Source organism: Podarcis cretensis, assembly GCF_951804945.1.
Source record: "Podarcis cretensis genome assembly, chromosome: 16".
Taxonomy (NCBI): Eukaryota; Metazoa; Chordata; class Lepidosauria; order Squamata; family Lacertidae; genus Podarcis; species Podarcis cretensis.
In genome coordinates, this window is record NC_137186.1 from 33,219,710 (window position 1) to 33,243,039 (window position 23,330).

Sequence of the window (23,330 nt, forward strand, 5' to 3'; positions counted from 1 at the left end):
GAGCCGGCGTACAGCTTCTGGGTCATGTGGCCTGCATGACTAAGCCGCTTCTGGCGAACCAGAGCAGCGCACGGAAATGCCGTTTACCTTCCCGCCGGAGTGGTACCTATTTATCTACTTGCACTTTGATGTGCTTTCGAACTGCTAGGTTGGTAGGAGCAGGGACCGAGCAATGGGAGCTCACCCCGTCGTGGGGATTCGAACTGTCGACCTTCTGATCAGCAAGTCCTAGGCTCTGTGGTTTAACCCACAGTGCCAACCGCATCCCTAAAGGAAGCCTTTACAGGAGCCTTAAAAGTTCGCTCCCAATTGATCCTTGGCAAACGTGGCTTGCTGTCAACACCCAACAGCTGATAGGCACCAACAGCAAAGCCTCACTTGAGAACTCTGTAGGGCAACCAATCCCTGCCCAGCTAACCAGTACTAACCAGCTGAGTGACACTTATAGCAAGCCCTGCATAGCCTATGGTCAGGATTGATGGGAGTTATAGTCCAGCAACAACTTGTGGGCCAGAGGTTCCCCATTCCTGACTTTGATTCTGTAATAGAAAAAAAAGAAAAGAATGGTGGAGACCTTGTGAAATATTAACAGGAGTTTTCTTACCTTCAGAACACTCCTGCCCCACATGTGCATGCGTGTCTCCCCCCTTTTTTGCTTTGACCTTTAAGTCGTGGGAAAGGCAACCATGCACAAGGCAGAGAAGGAAATGACAGTGAAGAAATTGAGCAAAATGACCTCTTGCTCCTTTTTTTTACGACTTCTTAAGAAATATTCACTTGTAGTTCCCTCAGATCTGATTATCAGAGTTGACGTTATGATTGCTCCTGCCAGGGCTTTTCTGCATCCACGAAAGACCAGACTGCAGCTACTCGGAAAGTAACTTCAGCTGCAGAAATAGACGGCATCTCTGAACCGGCTTACTTGGACTCATCGGCCAGCGCTGCATCTTACCCACTGACGTATTCGGCACAGAAACAACGCAAGCTAAGCAACAGCTGCAACTTGAAAAGATCCCGTTTCAGAAACCCTTACTTTGGGTTTTTAACAAGTTCTCCTGACTGTAACCAACCAAGGCTGTCTGATCATGCAAAGCACATTGGCACAAAATCTCCAGTCAACAGTCCAGGCCAGGGAACCAAAGACCTCCTTGATGCGCCCATCCAGTTCACAAGCAACATAGTCAATGGCTCAAAATCCAAGGAGCTCTCATTGGAAATGGATAAACCCAAACCTGTTTTTGTTATTTCTGAGGAAGGGGATGATCAGCAGCCTTTGGTTTTAGCAGAGCATGTGAATCAATGTGCAGATGCTTTATCTGAGCCAAATGTTATCCATAATAATATGGGGATGACCATGGCAGATGAGCAGCCAGTGGACCTAACTCTTCAAGAAAGCTCAGTTGAGTCCACCAGTATCAGAGCAGACCTTGATCTTTGGGGAGAGTACCCAAATTCACAGAGTGATTCCCTGAAGAGCTGCAGTGGTTACAAGGATAAAAACTATGGGCCTGTTTCAGACACTGGCACCACTAATTCTCATCCGAATTTTGATTCCTTGGCCTCTCACCGGTTGTGTCAAACTTCAGTTCAGTAACTCCTCCAAATATGGGTATCGGAACTGACACTGAAGGTTGTAGGTTTGTGCAATTGGAAGCAATAAAGACACATGTTCCTTTTGAGACTGAATGGAAGCTGCATTGCACGTACAACGTGGAGAATGTGCTTGGGCAGCACTGACTCTAAATGTTGGAATAGATTGTGTGTTAAGTTATACCCTATTGCATTGCCACCTCTCACTGAGCTGCATCTAATGACTGTTAGTTTTTTGTTGGCTTATTGAGAGCTTAGCAAGACTACCTGACTGGTACTTCTTACAAAGAAGACAGGCTTTCTTAAAGTTGCTGTGATGAATATGGAAGCACTGTCTATTCCCACACCATACCAGGAAGCAAATGGTCAGGCTTGCATTGAAAAGAGGCATGCTGTTTTGGACATAATACTTTGAAACAGATCAACCAAATTCTAGTCACAGCTGGAGGAAATCGCACAATTCCTTACTGAAGTTTGATTGTGGCTTGGACAGGGAAGTGGCAGTGGGTACCAGTTAGAACTGTGTTTAGCAGAAGAAACACACACAAAGAAGTAAATGGTTAGCTACATGAGCACAAAACAAAATGCACAGCACCTTTGCTAGGTTTTTTTTTACTGCATTTGTGTGTAAAACTACATTAGATGTGAGACAGTTAAGATTGTCAAGAGTTTCATTAGCGATGGTAGTTCTGGCTATTCTTAAGGACCACTTTATAAAAGGATTGCTTCTTTCCTAAATCCTGCAGAAGGCTCTGCCACTTGGGGTAGGAGGATTTTCTCTGCATGTGATGCAACATACAGTAAGTACACTAATAGTATCATCTGGGGAAAGTCCTGGCAGCTTTGGAGAGATAAATGCACACTTTGGTAAAGCACACACTCTCATTGCACATTATTCAAAGAATACCAGCTGCAAGGAACGAGAAGCTCATCAAACCTAGCTAACTATTGTTAGGGCAATTCACAGTGGCCAGGGCCAGTATGCTTGCCTCATATATGCCTGTTCTCACTGCAGCAATAAACACAGTTCCAAAGGCTGTCCCCTGCTTTCTTCCAACACCCATTTCCCCCCATACACACTGGTGTTCATTGTTGCAAAGATCATAAAAAGTGGAGATGCAACTTAAGAATGGGGGTGGGGGAAATCCCAACTGGCTGCAGTTCCCCGGCACGCACATCCGTCCATCTCCATTTCAGAGTATTTTACCCCGTGCAAATATATACATGGCAAAACGCTGGGTGGTAAATCATGAATAAATCTGCTATTACTGGGTAAACTACAACCAAGCTATGCACTAGTGTTGTCAAAAACGCATTGCCGCGCACACATTCTCACAATCCCAAAAATAAATCACCAGGGACATTGCAAGTTCAACTTCCTGTTGAGTTAAACATCCATACAGATTTTGCAGTCCTTGGTCTGGTGGTCTAGTTTTTTCAAATCATCCTTAGACATTTGTCAAGGGTTCTTGGGCGCCTAGGAAGTAAGTGTGTCTTTGAGGATATTTGGGGTATGCTTTGCTCACAGCCACAGCTGTCTCAAAAAGTTGCTTTGAGGTCCCCAGTATTCCTTGAGAAAGCAGGTCATGTTTGTCAAGTGCTTTAATAAGTTGCACCCTGGAGCTATTTTTAGCATGTGATGAATATTCTGTTTGTACTGTGTTGTTTTTTAAACATCCAATCTAGCTACTTATTGCTGATAAACACCTATTTGCTTCTTCAACCATTTTGTTTCCATTACTAAATAATGCATTTCTGTCACCACCAGGGCAGTCTAGAGACTTTTCAGCTTCAAGCAGCTGTGCAATTCTGATTCTAATGAAGTGTGTATTTTAAGGCTGAATGAAAGGAAAGCCTGCTAGTTTGATTATACCTAATAGCCCCTTAAGGATTTTAATTGCTTCCCAATGGTAACCTGGTAAGAAATGTATAATTACTTGCATTTCTTCAAGGGGCTTTTGCTATACACGAATGGAAGGGATCACATCTTGGGGAGCTCTCTGGTTGCACCTGGTTTAGACAGCTGAGGAAGGCTTCCAAATATTTATTGCAAAGCAGATACCCAGGGAGGAATGGGAAAAATCTAACCCACCCTATCAAATGGAGCAATTTTTCATTTTTGCTATGCTTAAGGAGTCTTAAGTCTGGCTCCTCCTAATATTCTTAGCCTTGATTTTGCCCAGACTAATTTATGGTTTCACCTGCTGTTTAAATTTCCATCTGCTCTATCTTATCAGTATTGATAGCAGTTGTGGAGCATTTTTGGTGTGCGTGTGTTTTAATCATGCATGTGGTCTCTATAGAAATATGAGCAGTGGCGTTTAGCCATGGCTATGGACCAAGTATGAACCACATTTACAGTGCCTTTGAACTTGGAATTTTCATACATTTCTCTTCTTCATGATTAATGGGTAACATCCAGAAGTCAACAAGCAGTCTTTAGCTTTTTCTTTTTTAACAAACGAATATTGTATGGCTCTGCAAAAACAAAACAAAACCCACAACTGTTTGAGATACCAAGGGGTCTATTACAGTTGCAGTCCTATGTTAAGGACAAGACATTCCACTGTTGCAGTGAGGACAGAGGGAATGGTATTGTGTCTTAGAAAATGGCTCAACAAATGGATTTGAAACTAGGCAATGAAGGTAAAGGACCCCTGACCATTAAGTCCATTCGTGACCGACTCTGGGGTTGTGGCGCTCATCTCGCTTTATTGGACGAGGGAGCCAGCTTACAGTTTCTAGGTCATGTGGCCAGCATGACTAAGCTGCTTCTGGCACACCAGAGCAGCGCATGGAAACGCCATTTACCTTCCCGCCGGAGCGGTACCTATTTATCTACTTGCACTTTGACGTGCTTTTGAACTGTTAGGTTGGCAGGAGCAGGGACCGAGCAACGGGAGCTCACCCCGTCGCGGGGATTCGAATCGCCAACCTTCTGATTGGCAAATCCTAGGCTCTGTGGTTTAACCCACAGCGCCACCCGCGTCCCAATGTAGGAGAGGTAGGTCTAAAACTTAACTGGTGTCAATCATATGCAGTCTACCTCCCACTGAGTTCAGTGGCGTTGACTCAATAGGATTGAGGTTGCAATCCTATACATGTTCTTAGCCCAACTGAACTCAGTGGCATTTACTCCATGACTGTGCTGTAACTAAACTATATGCAAACTGTCTTTTTGACCTTTCCAAACAGTTTAGTCTTGCTTCTGCACTGTACATTAAGGTTGGCAGCTATGCGAAGCATGGGGGACAGCGTCACTTGGAATTATGAATGGGAAAGAGTGGGGCTCGAGATTAGGACCACAGTGGGGTGGGAAGTGGGGTTCAGACAATGGAGGCAAAAAGTGTGGGGTTGCCACCCATCAGCTTGCCTCGGGTACTTGAATGAATGAACTAAGTTGGTCAATAAAGGTCTTTCCCTGCTCCCTTCCGACACGCATTCTGGTCCGCAGAAAAGAAAAGTAGCTTCTAGATTCATCTTTTTTAGCTTTTTACCAAAAGATGTGGTTTGAAGAGTCAACAGTGTGATGCAGCAGCAAAAAAGGCTAACACTATTCAGATCAAGGGAAGTAATAGTACCACTCTATTCTGCCTTGGTCAGACCACACCTGGAATATTGTGTCCTGTTCTGAGCACCACAATTTAGGAAGGATGCTGACAAGCTGGAACATGTGCAGAGGAGGGGGAACTAAGATGATCAAGGGTCTGGATACCAAGCCTTACAACGAGCGCTTGAAGGAGCTGGGTAAGTTTAGCCTGGAAAATAGACTGAGAGGGAGATATGATAGCCATCTTCAAATAGCTTAAGGGCTGTCACATGGAAGGGGGAACAAGCTTGCTTTCTCCTGCTCTGGAGGGTAGGACTCGAACCAATGGCTTCATGTTGGAAGAAAGGCGATTCTGATTAAACACACAGAAAATTTTTCCGACAGTAAGAGCTGTTTGACACTGGAACAGTCTCCCTTGGGAAGTTGTGGACTCCCCTTCTTTGGAGGTTTTTAAGCAGAGGTTAGATAGCCATCTGTCATGGATGCTTTAGCTGAAATTCCTCCACTGCAGGGGGTTGGACTAGATGACCCTTGGGTCCCTTTAGATACTATGATATTGGACCTTTCCTGAGAACTCCTGCAGCAGCCAGTAGCTCAGTTTGGGTTAGATCTTGGAGCTGAAGTCCAGAGCCACACAACAGAGGGCCTCAAAAAATGATCACCCACAGATGGGGAAAGCAGCAAACAGGGCCAGTATCTGCACCTGGGCTGCCTTAGGTACCCGCAACAGTCACAGTATCATTCCATTATTATTAAAAACATTTTACATCTGAGGCCAGGTGGTCACACATGCCTGTGTGGAATCATGGTTAGAATGTTGGACGAGGACCTGGGAGACGAACTGACACACAGCCTAGATGCTCACTGGGTGTCCTTGAGCTAGTCATTGCCTCTCAGCCTAATCTACCTCACATGGGTGTTGGTGTTGCAGGGATTAAATGAGGAGGGGGAGAACCATCTACACCTCCCTGGAGGAAAAAAAACTGGAATATAACTGCATTAAAAAATGTACACCACCACAGAAGCCCTTGTCCCCACTCCTCTCCCTGCCATAACTCTGTGTGTGTGTGTGTGTGTGTGTGTGTGTGTGTGTGTGAAAGGAAATTAGATGTCATCATACACAGTTCAATATCACATGTAGTAGTCCAAAATTTGAGCTTTAATGGCAAAAGAAAGGAGGGAACCAAGCCAAAATAGAAACTCAACAAAGAAAAAGAAAATAGAAGCAGTTTTCATGAGTAAACTTTTTAATCCTTGACATTGCCACAAAAAAGTTGGAAGAACTATTTGCCCACCTTCTTTACAGAAGAATATCCCAGAGAAGGAGACTAGGCCTTATTTAGCAATACACAATCCTCCCTGTTTTCCACATCTATCCTAAGAACAGACTATTCCCCAACTCCCAGTGTTTTGTCTCTCTCTTACAGAAGGGAGGTGAAGCCTGTACTTCAGAGAGGTTAAAATATGCCAAACCATTTACAGTTTTTAAACATCAAGTAAACTTTTAGAAGTTAACACATTAACTAAAAAATATCACCTGGCCAAACCATACAATTTGCTTTTGTTTGCTTTTTTGCTTTTGTTTTTTTAAAAAAAGGACTAAAACATGTAAGAGTATGTAATACCCATGAACAATGGTGCTCTTCAACACTTAAAAGAGCATATTAAAGATTAAAGGTCAATTCAGCCCCACCAACATTGGCAATATTAATTATTTTCATTCTTTTAAAAAAGATACAGCGTACGCACAAAAAAACCTTTTCATTCCATTGCAATACTTCAATCGCCTAATGCATAGAAAAAGTAGATTTATTGTGTGTGTGTGTGTGTGTGTGTGCGTGTGTGTGTGTGGAGTGTGGTGGCATCAAATTCACAGCCCTCTGATGTGCAGCACAGCCGATTGCTTCAATTTCTTTTTACTCATAACATGGTATTGATGTGCCCAGAGCAGGAATATATGTTCCTAATGTAAACCATTACAAGTCAAGTATAAAGCACCATTTTTTCAGGGGAGTGGGGAGCCCATAATTTTCAACCCATCCAGCAATTGAAAGAAACTCTTTGCTGGAAGCCAATTCTGAATACAGGAAGAAGCAACAGGGAATGCAAAGCATGTCCTGGAGACAGATGTGCAAGGGGCTCCCTTTTTTCACATATGCAAAAAATGTGCTCACATGCACATGCTGAGCTGAAACAGAGACCAAGCAGCTGGAAATGCTCAGCCTTAGAGGATTCCGTAACTGCAGACTTCTACGCTATTTTTTCCCAAAGCTTTAAACACACGCACACAACAGAACTCAAGTGTCAGAACTTAAACTAAATGCACATTTTCCATTTGTCAACTTCAAGGATTATTCCAGACCAGCTTTCCCCTTAAAAATAGGCCATTCCATACTATATTTTATAGGTACTAAACAGGCATCTTAAAGCCAGATCCACCCATTCTTCCTGCAAAAGCTTTACAGATGAAAGTTCAAGATATACACTTCACTCACCCTCTTCATCCCTAATATACTCACATCGCTAAATGTTAGTAACTACCCCACTGATTGTAAGCTGGCAACTTGGCAAGTTATAGGCTGCAGTTTAAGTGAATCCTGTTGCCACAGAAGAGTTTAAGTGCAAGCTGCTAGGTGACCTAAAACCAGAAGATAATTCCACTTTTAGTCCCCTGACTGCATGTTTGAGTATTCTCCCACAAAAAAAAATAAATTAAAAAAATCTCTTTATAAAGAAGAAAAGGTTAACCCCGACTTCTGTCATGCTAATATTTGTGATTATGGGAGAAGCATTCAGACATGGAAGTCATCATTGCAACCTGAAATGATACATGCTTGGAACAGCATTACCCAAATGGATTATCCCGATAGTAACAAACTTGTCCTTATGCTCTGGACTGACTTCTACTCTACCAAGTACAACAATACAGATATGCAGACATGTAAATTGGGTACTATTACATAATTTATAATATTGCATATTTGTCTATCGTTTTCCTGGGTAAGTTTTAAGTCAGATGGGTTGGGAAGCCTGTTTAAGCAAGGACTGCTCTAAATTTAAATGTATGCATGAAGAAAAAGCTGTTATTTCGCTTCTCAAACACCATGCTATTTCCAAGACTGTAAGCTGCTTCTTGCTCTCTGTTGACGATAGTTGCCAGATTTGTGGTCCAGCACACCAGCAACAGTTCTTTAAGTGTAACATCTGGAGAGTTTGAGTTAAGACAACAGCAGTAATCAACTAAAAACATTCTTCTGTCCTGTGTATGTCTTCACCCTTTTCTTTCAGAATGAAACCCAGCAGTAATTCTGATTTCCCAAAAGGTAACATATTTTACATTGTGCAGTATTGCCTTTTGGTCTTTCCAATGCCAGTACATGGTTAACATTATTTCAGGAAATGAAAGCACCATATATTCTAAGAATACAACTTGACATCAGGCTAGGCTTGGGAATCTGTTTCAAACTTACTGATAACATAGAAACCACTTCCCCGTAGCAGTTTCCCATGTTGGACTGGAGATATGTAGGAGAGGTGGAAAGGACCTAAAATAGTGTCGCAGGCCAAACTGCAGTGGATAGCATGTGTTCTTCCCACCCTACTCTCCTGCGTCTTCAAGTCAGGGAAGTGGATACAGTAGTACCTTGGTTCTCGTACTTAATCCGTTCCGGGAATCCATTCGAGTCCCGAAACTGTTCGAAACGTCCTGCACTCAATCGGAAGCCATGTCGGACGTATAGCTTTCGAAAACTGGAACACTCACTTCCGGGTTTTTGGCGTTCTGGAGCCAAAACGTCCGAGTTCCAAGGCGCTCAAGAACCAAGGTTTGACTGTACAGGGAAATGGCTCCTGCGCCACTAACAGGATGTGTGGACAGGGTCCCCAGATCATGAACCCAGATTTAAACCTACTAAGCCATGTTTAGGATGCAGTCTAGAGAATCCAGTCAATTGACTGCATCAAGGTTTAAGGGCATGCCACTTAAAATTTTCCTATGGCTACAAGTGAGCAGGCGCTCATTATGTTAGGTTGGCGTTTTGGGGTGGGGTGGGGAATAAGTTTCTCTTACAAGTGGTTTGGATGTGGTTAGTAAACCATAACACTTTGGAAGCTCTACGTTTTTAAAGCCAGGAGTGAAAGAACGACGTTTTTACACACTTAAAAGTGACAAATCCTTTTGCAATACCTTTGACCCACCCTTAAAGGACACTTGGGTAGGCAAACATCCTGGATTAGCCTGTTGGCTTTCTCTTTGGGTGAGTTCCCACATTACTGTTTTAGGGTATGGGAAGTTAATGTGTTGCACCATGCCCCATTATTACAAAAAGGAAGACTGTGCTCTTGGCATTATTAAATCTACCAGCACATTGATGTTTTTAAAAAGCAAACTTGCGTTGTAAAAATGTACAGTGCAAAGCATCACCTAGTGTATTGCTGAACAGCGGCATTGCTAATTTAGCAACATAATTCCAGAAAAGGAGGGGGGGCTGAGGAAGCAACTTATTTCTACATCCTACCCTGCTCAAGGCTGCCTTGATCCAACTGTTACAATCTGCAGGGTAATTTGCAAAGTAGAAATGTATTCATGCACAGATAATTTCAAAGGCAATTCCTATTATTTGTACTGCTTTGTGTGTAATTCTAAAGTCAAAAGGCGAGCTTAAAAATGCTTAGAATAAGATGCGCGATTCTACCACCATGCCTATCATATAAGCGGAGACAAAAACAACTTTCCTCTATGTGTAATGAAAAGAACGCAGGAAATATAAGAATAAGGGGAGGTCCAATCAAAATAAAAAAACCTTTTAAGTTCTACTGACAGCACCGGCAACTAAAAGTTATTGACTTTGCTTGGATTGTGCCCATTCCGTACAACAATCTAGAGACCACCTTTATGGTCTAGGGTAAGGAATAATAAGTCTCCAGTGTAACAGCTGTAAGTAGGGGACAGCAAATGTCAATAATTGGTGGGGTTGCTCTAAAATATTACCTCCACTTCTCTCCCAATGGCTGTTAAAAAAGAAAAGAAAAGAAAGACTTGCATGAACACATTTGCTTCGTAAAACGAGGTCCAGGATTACTGTTATTTTGATCTCAAAAGTCCAATGGATATCAAAACAAGAAGGTAGACTGTCTTGCTCTGGTCCCAAGACTGAAAAGCAAACATTATCTAAGGGGAGGAGAGGGGAGCAGAGCCCCAGGGATTCCAGGAAAGCAAAAGACCTGACCAAAAACAAAGAGAGATTGCTCCCATTTATCTCATCACCACCACAAATAAAAAGGGTACATTTCAGCTGCGCTGATTGGGCATTGCAGCAGTCAGGAGCAAATGTTGCAAGAAAGGGCAGGGTATCACAAGTCGCCCCTGACAACTGAATGGGCCAGGCCAAATCCAGCTGTGATCTTTTTTGACAGCCATGTTGATTGAAGGGCCATGCAACCAATCCCCTTAGCAAGACCATGTAGACACAGCCCCAACTGTCCTCTACTGTACCACTTGGGTGGAGTGGATAACTACTGCTGCCCATCTATTTTTCAAGAAGGAGCTTATCACTTGCCTAGCAACTTTTTGCACCCACCCTGTAGTCCTACTTCACCCCACAAACCATAGCTCTCAATATATTTGAACAGCGCAATTACTGCCACACAGTGTAGACTCCCCCTACTTTATTCAATGCCATTAGAATCCTTCAATCCAATGATGATGTCATTAAGTCAAAAACATGATGAAGCAGGGGCAGACTAATCATGAATGAATTGCTTGTTCCACACTGTCTATTGAAGGAAAAGAAAAGGAAAAAAAGACACTGACCTGCTCATAAACTGTGAAAACGTTTTACAAATCAAAAATATACACCAGAGCATCTGATGTAAAAAGAGTAACCAACTCCCTGCTATGAGGGAACAATGAAACAATAACTGTACGGTCAGTATTGCAGATTTAATTTCCCCCTCCTTTCTTACAGGCTGCGAGTATTCAGGCCAGTTAAATGCCTCAAAAAACACCTTCAGTTTTTGAATCGTGTTTGTTCACAGATGTGATTGAATTTCCTGGAACAACAAAAGACTTGAGTTAAAATTTAAAAAACACGATAGAAAACAAGCAAACAACAGTTGATACGATTTTTTTGGCAAAGTTGTTGAGCTTCTTCTTCTTGGGCGGGGGGGGGGGGGAGTTTTTGAGCTACTTTTAACGAAATTTGCCTTCCAATTTCTGGATTTTCCTGGACACAGTTTCCAGCGAACAAATCCCAGCTATCTCACCATTTTATAATCTTGAGTGCTATCCCCCACCTTTTGGTTTTAAGTGAAGGCTAGCATTTTTAGGGTGGTTAATGTCAAATTTAAAGAAAAATACTATCCCCACCCCACATGTGAACTGTTGAAACTGTTTATAGCCCCTGGGCAGATTTCTGGGCACCTCATGTTCTTATAATGTTCAAAGTGAGCTAGCACTGTCAAGTTTCCTTCCCACATTAGATGGGAGTTTTTGTTGTTGATAAATTAATATTAAAATATACTAGATTCAAATTATTAGCTGTTTTGAAATAATGCACTGGTTTGAATGCAACACTAAACCATAGCATTGTGCTATGTGAATGAGTTTACCTGTAGTTTGCTCTGTAGTCCAAACTTAGGCAAACTGTGGTTAATATTAACTATGATTAGTTAAACCACTGAGCCTCTTGGGCTTGCCAATCAGGTCGGCGGTTCAAATCCCTGCGACGGGGTGAGCTCCTGTTGCTTAGTCCCACTCCTGCCAACCTAGCAGTTCGGAAGCACACCAAAAAGTGCAAGTAGATAAATAGGTACCGCTCTGGTGGGAAGGTAAGCGACGTTTCTGTGTGCTGCTCTGGTTTCACTAGAAGCAGCTTAGTCATGCTGGCCACATGACCCAGAAAAACTGTCCGCATGCGCCGGCTCCCTCAGCCAGTAAAGCGAGATGAGCACCGCAACCCCAGAGTCGTTCACGACTGGACTTAACTGTCAGGGGTCCTTCACCTTTAATTCAAAGTTGGCTTGTTTCCACTAATCACATTTAAAACTAACCACAGTTTAGGGTTTCAGTGACATGATAAGCTGTGGTTAATCTAAGGCAGGAACTTTCTATCACCTTTTTGTATCTCTGCACTGGAAGACAGGAGAGCAGGCACGCAAGCCCAAGGAGATGCTAGTTTCATTCTTGCAACAGGGTTTAGTGCTATTCTTGAATGCAACCAATATCTAATACCTACACAGGGCTGCCTTTGAAGAGTACTCTAAAACTTCTGTTGGTCCAGAATGCAGCTGCCAGAATGCTGACTGGGCTTAGGTGCACAGAGCATATAATTCCAGTGCTGGTGTAACAGTTAGCATCATGGAGGAAAATGATCTCTCATCAGAAGTATAGAAAAAGTTATTCATGCGTTTTTTTCTGGCGGAACTATTACCCTGACCCTGAAATGCAGACAGATTTAAGCTCCTATAGAAAAATATCGAGGGGGTGAGGGTAGGGGTGGGGGCAACTCACATTGCATGGTGAGCTTTGACCTGAGTCCGGCAATTGCGCCCCCAATAGCAATCAGGGCGTGACGTGACAGCCACTGTAAGAAAAAACACCAACACATTTGATGCACAATTGACGTTAATTAAAAGCAGAGAGATTTGAGGGCGGGTGGGTGGGCGAATCAGTCAATCATTGTTGTTGTTCTAAAATAAGGTGCGGACAATTATTTGGTAGCAAGTGCGAAGCCATGTAAGTAGATTATCAGTTGGGGGACCAAACCAAACAACAACAACAACAACAACAACAACAACAACAACAACAACAACAACATGTATAGGTGGAAATTTTTGAAATTTAAGAAGATATAATAGAAACAGCAAGATGCATTTTAAAATATTGAAACAATGCTAGCATAGTGCATGCTAAGCTGTTACTGATGTATATGCACATGGGATAGTCTTGTCCTGGAATTTTAACACACACCATAAATATAGTCCCAATGCAGAACAAAATGAATAGTCCTCCAAAACATTTGTACAGTGGTGCCTCGCAAGATGAAAAGAATCCGTTCCTCGAGTCTCTTCGTCTAGCGGTTTTTTCGTCTTGCGAAGCAAGCCCATTGACGGCTTAGCAGATTAGCGCTATTAGCGGCTTTTAGCGGCTTATCATCTTAGCGGATAAGCGGATAAGCGGCTTAGAAAAAGGGGGGGAAAGGGGGGGAAAGTCGGAAAAACTTGCAAGACATAGGGAAATTCGTTTTGCGAAGCGCCTCCAAAACGGAAAACCCTTTCGTCTAGCAGGTTTTTCGTCTTGCGAGGCATTCGTCTTGCGGGGCACCACTGTATTGTGGAAGAGAAATAATGGGAGAGAATTACTGTAGGTCTCTTTTGCCCTTTGGTATAAGATTTAAAGATTCTCTCTACAACAAGGACAAATGACATACTTTCCAGCTCACATATGCGAGGGGAAAAGTTGTGAACATGGGTTAGGGATGGGCAGTCCTCAGCCATCTAAAACTGCTCAGAATACTGCTGCCTCTACCTGCCCTTCCCAACTTTAGAACAGTAGCAACTTTTTGTAGGTGTGACACAGCTAATTGCCATCTCAAAACACAGACTGACTGGCTACTGAATCGCTCAGGAAATATAGATAGAATTATTTAACCAATGGTTCCAATTTTATTTAAAACTGATTTATTTCTAATGTTGTTTGTTGCCTTTTGTTATAAACCGGGGGGTGGGGTGGGGGGGAAAGGTAGGGAATGAATGAAAGAATTAATAATAAATACAGTTTTTCCATACCTGGCAATTCAGCAACAGGAATATTCTGCCTGTACTGATAAGCGAGCTCTCGGAAGCTGCGGAGGCCACAACAGTAACAGAGAACAGTTTCTCCAGTAATGCGATAATCTGGAGGGCAGAGGGGAATCAGAGTTGCAGATAGCCAGGGGCCAAAAAAGCCATTTCATGAAATATTCCAAACAGGCAATAACTCGTCAAGAGTACATATGCTTGCTGTAAGTTATCTGAAAGGTCTTGGTGAACTGAAAGGTGGTGAAAGGACCACAAAGATGGCGTCAGGCCAACATCTCTGGGAAGGCTATCCCATAACCAGAGTGCCACCACTGAAAAGGCCTTCTCTTCTGTCAGGTTAACCACAGCTACTTCACCTGGTGGAGATAGTTATGGAGCAGGGTTTCTGAAGAGGATAGGATCAAGGTTGGGTTGGTACAAATGGGGATGTGTAATTTGCTTCCCTGAAAGCGCACAATGCAGAAGATATGCCTCTGGAAAGCTCAAGTCAGAGAGAAAAGATGGGGCTTACCTGGTAAAATAAAAACTCCTCTTTGAAGAGCTAGGAGACTTTCGTTTAACATATTTTTCCATGTTAAACCCCTGGATGCCAGGTAATCCTCAGATGAGAGAAAAGGGTAGTCAGCAGCATGTAAAAGAGATGCACTAAACAACTTGACCCACCCACCCACCCCATGGAAAGTAGTACAAATGTATTCTGCAAACTAGGTTTAAGCAGCTATATTCTCTCAACTGATATACTTTAAAACTGAATATACCTTTAGAATATCCGATTCATAGTTATTGCCATTAAGGACGCCATCTAAACACTTGTCACCAAGATTTATTTCTGTAAGGAAATTAAAAAGAGAGGGGAAATTATCGTTGCTCTGAAATACCCAAGAGGCGTCTTCTCTTTTCTCACCACAAGGATGACCTTCAATGCCTAGAGGTCATGATTTCAAGATCACAAAACTGGAATACAGTGGTACCTCGCAAGATGAATGCCTCGCAAGACGAAAAACGCGCAAGACGAAAGAGTTTTCCGTTTTTTGAGTCGTTCCGCAAGACGAATTTCCCTATGGGCTTGCTTCACAAGACAAAACATCTTGCGAGTTCTTGCGAGTTTGTTTCCTTTTTCTTAAAGCCGCTAAGCCATTAATAGCCGTGCTTTGCAAGACAAAAAACCGCAAGACGAAGAGACTCGCGGAACGGATTAATTTCGTCTTGCGAGGCACCACTGTATTGGCTTCCTTGAAATCAGACGTATTCGTTTCCATGTCAAGGGCTGGAAATTGGATGCATGGGAATCCCCTCCTGCAGAAGGTAACATGCTCAACCAAGGGCTAAAAAGTGTCTATCAACTGCTACTAGCCACAATGGCTATGTTCTCCCTCCACAACTGGAAGCAGGAAGCCTCTGAATGCCAGTTGCTGGGAGTCACAAGTGGGAGAGTGCTGTTGTGCTCACGTCCTGCTTTCAGGCTTCCAATAGGCACTGGGATGGCCACATTGAGAACAAGATGGACCAGACAGACCATTGGCCTGATGCAGCAGGACTATTCTTAAGTTCTCAAAAAGGATGCCACTGGAGTCCACATTAGGGATTGTGCATTGGAGCATAGTCAGACAGAGCTTAGAATGCATGAACAGAAATTGGAACATTATAAATGGAAGCCATCGTGGATCTCATTCATGGTTCTCTACACCCCAAGTCTTGAATCTACCCTTCTCAGGGTCTTCTGGGGAGCACAATTTAGCTTTGTTCAGGGGCCTCGATTTCCCAGAGACCAGAAGCCTCCACCTGCCTGCAGAAGTTGCCAGCTCCAAGAATATTTTTTAGTGCACGCTCTGGGAATGCTTCCTTCCAACCCTCTCACTTGCAGTGTTCTTTCCCACCTGGAGAAAGGCATCACTGTCTATGGTAAGCCACCTCTTCCTGCACAGTTTGTCTGAACCAGTAACCTCCACAAGGAGACAGAGGCTTCTCTCTGTAGGGTGAGTTTAGTAAAATATTACAGCCTCAACCAGGACTGTGTTTTAAAATACGCCAAGGCCAACTTGGGTTGTGAAAAAACACTTTAAGGTTGATTACATTTACCAAGGTATGTATCAAACAGCTTAAGAGAAATTTCATGTGTTTGCTAATATTGCTGGGAGACAAATTGTCTCAGCTTCTAATGGTCAGTGCTCCCAAATTCCTCAAGAGTTTTTGAGAAAATTCCGTCAATAGCAATTCCGCCAACAGCAATAATAATAATAATAATAATAATAATAATAATAATAATAATTAAAAAAAAGACTCCTGGAGTGAGACAATGGGCCAACCTACCACAGAATGGTGCCAAGCAACCACAACATGCCACGCGAGTGCAACCCCAGTACAAGTGACAGAAGGGTTGGAGACAGATGGTGCCTGTGAACACAGAGAGCAGAGAACATGTTGTGGCACCAGGCATCCAGAATATCAAGTAGTAAAGGACCCCAAATTCCCTATTAGCTATCAATGAACACACTCCCATTATATCTGTTGCATACAGTGAGCATCTTCACCCTCACTCAGCCAGCCAACCACTACTTATAGGAAGTTGGGGGTGAGCATACAGGTAGCATCTCCCCAAAGTGACATCACTTCCTGATCAGCCAAGTAGAATAACTGGAAGCGGAAAGAGGGGAGGCAGAGGACCAGAAACAAAGGGAGGAGTAACTCCCTTAAGGATGGGGGGAAGTGGTGCTCTGCAGTGCTCTTTCTACAGCGGGAAGAAAAGGCGAAACTGCACTCACCCCACTGGTGAAAAAGGAAGGGCTTACACTCCCTCTTCAGTTCTTCATACTGCACACTCCCCCAGCTCCCTTTACATAAATTTATCCACAAGTAGCAGCCACCCACTATTTGAATCCCAAAGGAATTCACGCACTGCCATGCGAGGAGAAGGAATTGGGTGGTGATATCTATTTAAACATAGAGACCAGGCATCCCCAACCTTAAGCCCTCCAGATGTTTTAGACTACAATTCCCATCATCCCTGACCACTGGTCCTGTTAAGGATCATGGGAGTTGTAGGCCAAAACATCTGGAGGGCTGCAGGTTGGGGATGCCTGATATACTGCCCTGTTGCAAACGTACACATCGTCATTAATATTTTTTTAAAAAAACAGAATTCTTCCCAACCCTTTGCTGGCTTAACTCTGCCCTCACGCCTCCATGGCAAAATCATCCAAAAGACAGCAGTTTGGAACAAACAGCAAAAATGCCTAACAGAGTAGGCAACCGACTACTAGCTCACATTGCTGGGGGGCGATATGCGGATTCTGTTCACGCTCTGCTCTGCGGTCCGGCATCGGCTGGAAACAGCAAGTGCATATCACGTGGCTTCCTTGAGAAGGACACACATACTCCTGGACAGCTAGGTTGGGAGAAAACGACAGGGAGACACGGAAAGAGTTGGAATAAAAACAGGGCATGGACAGTGAGATTCATAGAATCTCAGTGGTCAGGATCAGGACCAGGGGGCCACCCAATCCAAGGTAAGTCAGACTTTTAGCGAACCCTTTCTGCATCAACCGACAGCTCTGTGCAACTGGCACAAAAACCCTGCTTGTTGCAGATTATTTGATTTTGATTGTTTAATTTCTATCTCGCTTAATATTTTAAAAATATCTCTAAGCCGTGTACAAAAAGCTGAAGCAAAAACAGTCAGCTTAAACAAAATATTACAAAAACACAAAGTTAGGGTAATATAAAGTTACTAATATATAATTATCAATTAATATAAATTCATTAGTCCATCTAGCTCAGTACTGTCTATGCTGAGTCCCAGCAGCAACCCAGGATTTCAGATAGGGAATCCCTCCAAGTTGGTTCTAGAGATGCTGGGGACTGAACCTGGGACCGAGTCAAGGCCCTTCCCTAAAGACTGATCCAGCTGTGTGCTTGAAAGGCAGACCTATGAAAAATCAATATAACACCCTCAGCAAAGAATGCCAAGATGCTCAAACATGACACTCTGGCTATATGGGGAACAAGTCAACAGGCGATTACATCCTATCTGGCCTGGGGTGAGAGCCCATTGATAGTATTGCCCCATCACAATGGGGTAATAATGGGGAAGGAAGGAAGAGGAAACCTATTGGGGAATGGGAGCAAAGAATTTGCCAGTCTAGACACAGCACGAAGGCCTCGCGTTGCCACCCATTGACTGCATTCTTTCACCACACTGACCTGTTGGAAAGTTGGCAGAGGTAGATGGTGCATCCCCCAAGGGCTGCCGGGCTTCCGTTTCTCCTTCCTGGCCCGGGGAGGCAATGGCCGTAACGGGTTGCCGACGATACCCCGGACACTGTCGGCACACAATGTATGGCTGACTGAAAAGACGGGTGCAGGTAGGTTATTGGAACTCGTGTGAAAGCCAAAGTGAATTCAATCAGATTCAAGAGCCCCCACTGGACTGGGCCAGGAATTCCCACATCTTGTTTTCAACCGTGGCTTCCGAGAAACTCAAGCAGGGCATGAAGACAGCAAAGCTGAACTACAGGACAGCGAACGATCATAAGAGGCTCAAGTTTAAGAGGGGCATGGCCCTGACTGTCTAACTGGGATGAAAAAAATCAGGTAATCCTGGCACTCTTTAATAGGCAGCACACAGGTGAGATGTGAGCGTGAGAGAGAGATTTCTTTCATGGCTTTTGTGGACCCTTTCAAGAGCAGAAGGCTGAGTAGCTCCTGCAGCAGCAACAAGCCCAAAGAGAGGAATTTTTTACATCACTGGCCTCCTTCAAGTGCCATGTTGGGCAGAAGATTCCTGCGTTGAAGAGTTGTACTAGATGACCCTTGTAGTCCCTTCCAACTCTACAATTCTATGATATAATGCCCAGGATGAGAAGCGAACATGCCCCTGAACATTCATTTTGGGCAACAGTAGTGAGAGAAGAATACTACCTTCTGGCGGTTCCCTCGCTACGAGAAGCCAGGTTACAGGGAACCAGGCAGAGGGCCTTCTCGGTAGTGGCACCTGCCCTGTGGAACGCCCTCTCACCAGATGTCAAAGAGAAAAATAACTACCAAACTTTTAGAAGACATCTGAAGGCAGCCCTGTTTAGGGAAGCTTTTAATGTTAAATAGGTTATTGTATTTTCCCCTTCATGGATCACTGCCTTGCCGTGGCGAAGGGGCTTGAAGAACTCAGAGAAGCTATGAACTATGCCGAGCAGGGCACCCAAGATGAACAGGTCATAGTGGAGAGTTTTGACCAAACGTGATCCACCTGGAGGAGGAACCGGCAAGCCACTCCAGTATCCCTGCCAAGAAAACTCCATGGACAAAGACAACAGGCATATAAAAGTTATGACGCTGGAAGATGAGCCCCTCAGGTCAGAAGGCGTCCAACATGCTACTGGGGAAGAGCGGAGGACAAGTACAAGTAGATCCAGAGCTGATGAAGCGGCTGGGCTAAAGCCGAAAGGACGTTCAGTTGCGGATATGCCTGGAAGCGAAAGGAAAGTCCAATGCTGTAAAGAAAAATATTGCATAGGAACCTGGAATGTAAGAACCATGAACCTGGGTAAGTTGGATGTGGTCAAAAATGAGATGGCAAGAATAAATATTGACATCCTGGGCATCAGTGAGCTAAAATGGACGGGAATGGGTGAATTTAGTTCGGATGACCATCATATCTACTACTGTGGGCAAGAAACCCGCAAAAGAAATGGAGTGGCCCTCATAGTCAACAAAAGAGTTGCGAAAGCAGTACTGGGTTGCAATCTCAAAAATGATAGAATGATCTCGATACGAATCCAAGGCAGACCTTTTAACATAACAGTAATCCAAGTTTATGCACCAACTACTGGTGCGGAAGAAACTGAAATTGACCAATTCTATGAAGACTTACAACACCTTATAGAAGTGACACCAAAGAAGGATGTTCTTCTCATTATAGGAGATTGGAATGCTAAAGTAGGGAACCAAGAGATAAAAGGAACAACTGGCAAGTTTGGCCTTGGAGAGCAAAATGAAGCAGGGCAAAGGCTAATAGAGTTCTGTCAAGAGAACAAGCTGGTCATCACAAACACACTTTTCCAACAACACAAGAGACGACTCTACACGTGGACATCACCAGATGGGCAGCATCGAAATCAGATTGATTATATTCTCTGCAGCCAAAGATGGAGAAGCTCGATACAGGCAGCAAAAACAAGACCTGGAGCTGACTGTGGCTCAGATCATCAGCTTCTTATAGCAAAATTCAAGCTTAAACTGAAGAAAGTAGGAAAAACCACTGGGCCGGTAAGATACAATCTAAATCAAATCCCTTATGAATACACAGTGGAAGTGAGGAACAGGTTTAAGGATTTAGATCTGCTGGACAGAGTGCCTGAAGAACTATGGATGGAGGCTCGCAACATTATACAGGAGGCAGCAACGAAAACCGTCCCAATGAAAAGGAAATGCAAGAAAGCAAAGTGGCTGTCCAACGAGGCCTTACAAATAGCGGGGGAGAGAAAGCAAGCAAAATGCGAGGGAGATATAGAAAGATACAGGAAATTGAATGCAGATTTCCAAAAAATAGCAAGGAGAGATAAGAAGGCCTTCTTAAATGAGCAATGCAAAGAAATAGAGGAAAACAACAGAATGGGAAGAACCAGAGATCTGTTCAAGAAAATTGGAGATATGAAAGGAACATTTCATTCAAAGATTACCATAATAAAGGACAAAAGTGGTAAGGACCTAACAGAAGCAGAAGACATCAAGAAGAGGTGGCAAGAATACACAGAGGAATTATACCAGAAAGATATGGATGTCTTGTACACCCCAGGTAGTGGGGTTGCTGACCTTGAGCCAGACATCCTGGAGAGTGAAGTTAAATGGGCCTTAGAAAGCACTGCAAATAACAAGGCCAGTGGAAGTGATGGTATTCCAGCTGAACTATTTAAAATTTTAAAAGATGATGCTGTTAAGGTGCTACACTCAATATGCCAGCAAGTTTGGAAAACTCAGCAGTGGCCAGAGGATTGGAGAAGATCAGTCTACATCCCAATCCCAAAGAAGGGCAGTGCCAAAGAATGCTCCAACTACCGCACAATTTCACTCATTTCACACGCTAGCAAGGTTATGCTTAAAATTCTACAAGGAAGGCTCAAGCAGTATGTGGACCGAGAACTCCCAGAAGTGCAAGCTGGATTTAGAAGAGGCAGAGGAACCAGAGACCAAATTGCAAACATGCGCTGGATTATGGAGAAAGCTAGAGAGTTCCAGAAAGACATCTACTTCTGCTTCATTGACTATGCAAAAGCCTTTGACTGTGTCGACCACAGCAAACTATGGCAAGCTCTTAAAGAAATGGGAGTGCCTGATCACCTCATCTGTCTCCTGAGAAATCTCTATGTGGGACAAGAAGCTACAGTTAGAACTGGATATGGAACAACTGATTGGTTCAAAATTGGGAAAGGAGTACGACAAGGCTGTATATTGTCTCCCTGCTTATTTAACTTATATGCAGAATTCATCATGCGAAAGGCTGGGCTGGATGAATCCGAAGCCGGAATTAAGATTGCCGGAAGAAATATCAACAACCTCAGATATGCAGATGACACAACCTTGATGGCAGAAAGTGAGGAGGAATTAAAGAAGCTTTTATTGAGGGTGAAAGAGGAGAGCGCAAAATATGGTCTGAAGCTCAACATCAAAAAAACGAAGATCATGGCCACTGGTCCCATCACCTCCTGGCAAATAGAAGGAGAAGAAATGGAGGCAGTGAGAGATTTTACTTTCTTGGGCTCCATGATCACTGCAGATGGTGACAGCAGCCACGAAATTAAGAGACGCCTGCTTCTTGGGAGGAAAGCAATGACAAACCTAGACAGCATCTTAAAAAGTAGAGACATCACCTTGCCAACAAAGGTCCGTATAGTAAAAGCTATGGTTTTCCCAGTAGTGATGTATGGAAGCGAGAGCTGGACCATAAAGAAGGCAGATCGCCGAAGAATTGATTCCTTTGAATTATGGTGCTGGAGGAGACTCTTGAGAGTCCCATGGACTGCAAGAAGAACAAACCGATCCATTCTTAAGGAAATCAGCCCTGAGTGCTCACTGGAAGGACAGGTCGTGAAGCTGAGGCTCCAATACTTTGGCCACCTCATGAGAAGAGAAGACTCCCTGGAAAAGACCCTGATGTTGGGAAAGATGGAGGGCACAAGGAGAAGGGGACGACAGAGGACGAGATGGTTGGATAGTGTCTTCGAAGCTACAAACATGAGTCTGACCAAACTGCGGGAGGCAGTGGAAGACAGGAGTGCCTGGCGTGCTCTGGTCCATGGGGTCACGAAGAGTCGGACACGACTAAACGACTAAACAACAACAACAACAACAAGGTTATTGTATTTTAGTGTTCTGTTGGAAGCTGCCCAGAGTGGCTGGGGAAACCCAGCCAGATGGGCGGGGTAATAACAATAAAATAACTTGTTGTTGTTGTTGTTGTTGTTGTTGTTGTTGTTGTTGTTGTTGTTTATTATTAATGTCCTCTTTGTGAGCTTCCCACACACCTCAAGTTGGTCACTGGGAAGAACAGGCTGCTGGACTAAACTGACCTTTAGCATGATTCAGCAGGGCCCTTATCTGTTAATTTTTCCTCTTATTGTTAGCCACCTAAGATGTATGTAGGCAGGCAAAAAAGTGGAATAGTAATCTTTCAAAGGAGGTGGGGAACTTAGTTCAGCCCAAGGGCTGCATTCCTTCATGGGAAGCCTCCTGGGGGCCGCATGCTAATTGGTGGTGAGTGGGGGCCTAAGGAAAAAAAACAGCAGGCCAACGGATGCAATTCTTAGCTTAGTACAGTCCAACCATGCTACAATAAAAAACTTGCGCACACACACAGTTTCCTGTGTCAAGGCAAACAATAGATATTACCACAATTCAAGGGCAAATTCTAGGCAAGCAAAGGCACTGAAGGAGTCACCATGGCCTGAGAAGCATCTCAAAGGCCAGATTCAAAATGTCCTGGTAGCAAGGCTGTAAGTCCCACAAAATCCTATTGCCACAACCACGCTCACCTAATATCAGAGGATTCGCTATCTACATCAGACAGCTCCAGCAGATCTTCAGAACTTCCTTCTTCATCCGAAAAGGACCTCCGCACCTTTGGCTGAAGCATGTCTTGAGTGATTTTGTTCCGGGCATCCATGCTTCGCACATCTTCTTCATTGCGACACTTATCTACAAACAGAGGAAACTCGACTAGCCTTTTGACCAGGAGTTGGTCCTAAGCTACACAGGCTCCCATTCAAAAATGCATCCATGATCATTTCAGAGTCACAGAACTTTCAAGGAATCCACGAAGTCCTCTATGCTGGCTCTTAAAAGTGGCTTTCAGTTCAAATGCACGGAAGAAGAAGAGGAGGAGTTTGGATTTGATATCACG

The 23,330-nt window shown here is 43.7% G+C and overlaps 2 protein-coding genes across 9 annotated transcripts in view; one reads left to right on the plus strand and one right to left on the minus strand.

The window, feature by feature from the left end:
* LOC307204738 (uncharacterized protein) overlaps positions 1–3,313 on the plus strand; it is a 44,778-nt gene extending 41,465 nt beyond the window's left edge. For all 5 annotated transcript variants that reach the window (XM_079956611.1, XM_079956607.1, XM_079956608.1 and 2 more), the window contains exon 7: positions 833–3,313. In XM_079956611.1, coding sequence (XP_079812737.1) covers positions 833–1,594 — 762 coding nt within the window. In that variant the 3' untranslated portion in view covers positions 1,595–3,313. The remainder of the gene's footprint in view (positions 1–832) is intronic.
* A 3,056-nt stretch (positions 3,314–6,369) lies between these two features.
* Positions 6,370–23,330, minus strand: part of CHFR (checkpoint with forkhead and ring finger domains) — a 32,450-nt gene continuing 15,489 nt past the window's right edge. For all 4 annotated transcript variants that reach the window (XM_079956698.1, XM_079956695.1, XM_079956696.1 and 1 more), the window contains exons 10-18: positions 22,963–23,125; positions 18,140–18,282; positions 17,205–17,324; positions 16,250–16,333; positions 14,698–14,768; positions 14,451–14,538; positions 13,928–14,035; positions 12,651–12,723; positions 6,370–11,191 (exon numbers count right to left, since the gene is read on the minus strand). In XM_079956698.1, coding sequence (XP_079812824.1) covers positions 11,149–11,191; positions 12,651–12,723; positions 13,928–14,035; positions 14,451–14,538; positions 14,698–14,768; positions 16,250–16,333; positions 17,205–17,324; positions 18,140–18,282; positions 22,963–23,125 — 893 coding nt within the window. In that variant the 3' untranslated portion in view covers positions 6,370–11,148. The remainder of the gene's footprint in view (positions 11,192–12,650; positions 12,724–13,927; positions 14,036–14,450; positions 14,539–14,697; positions 14,769–16,249; positions 16,334–17,204; positions 17,325–18,139; positions 18,283–22,962; positions 23,126–23,330) is intronic.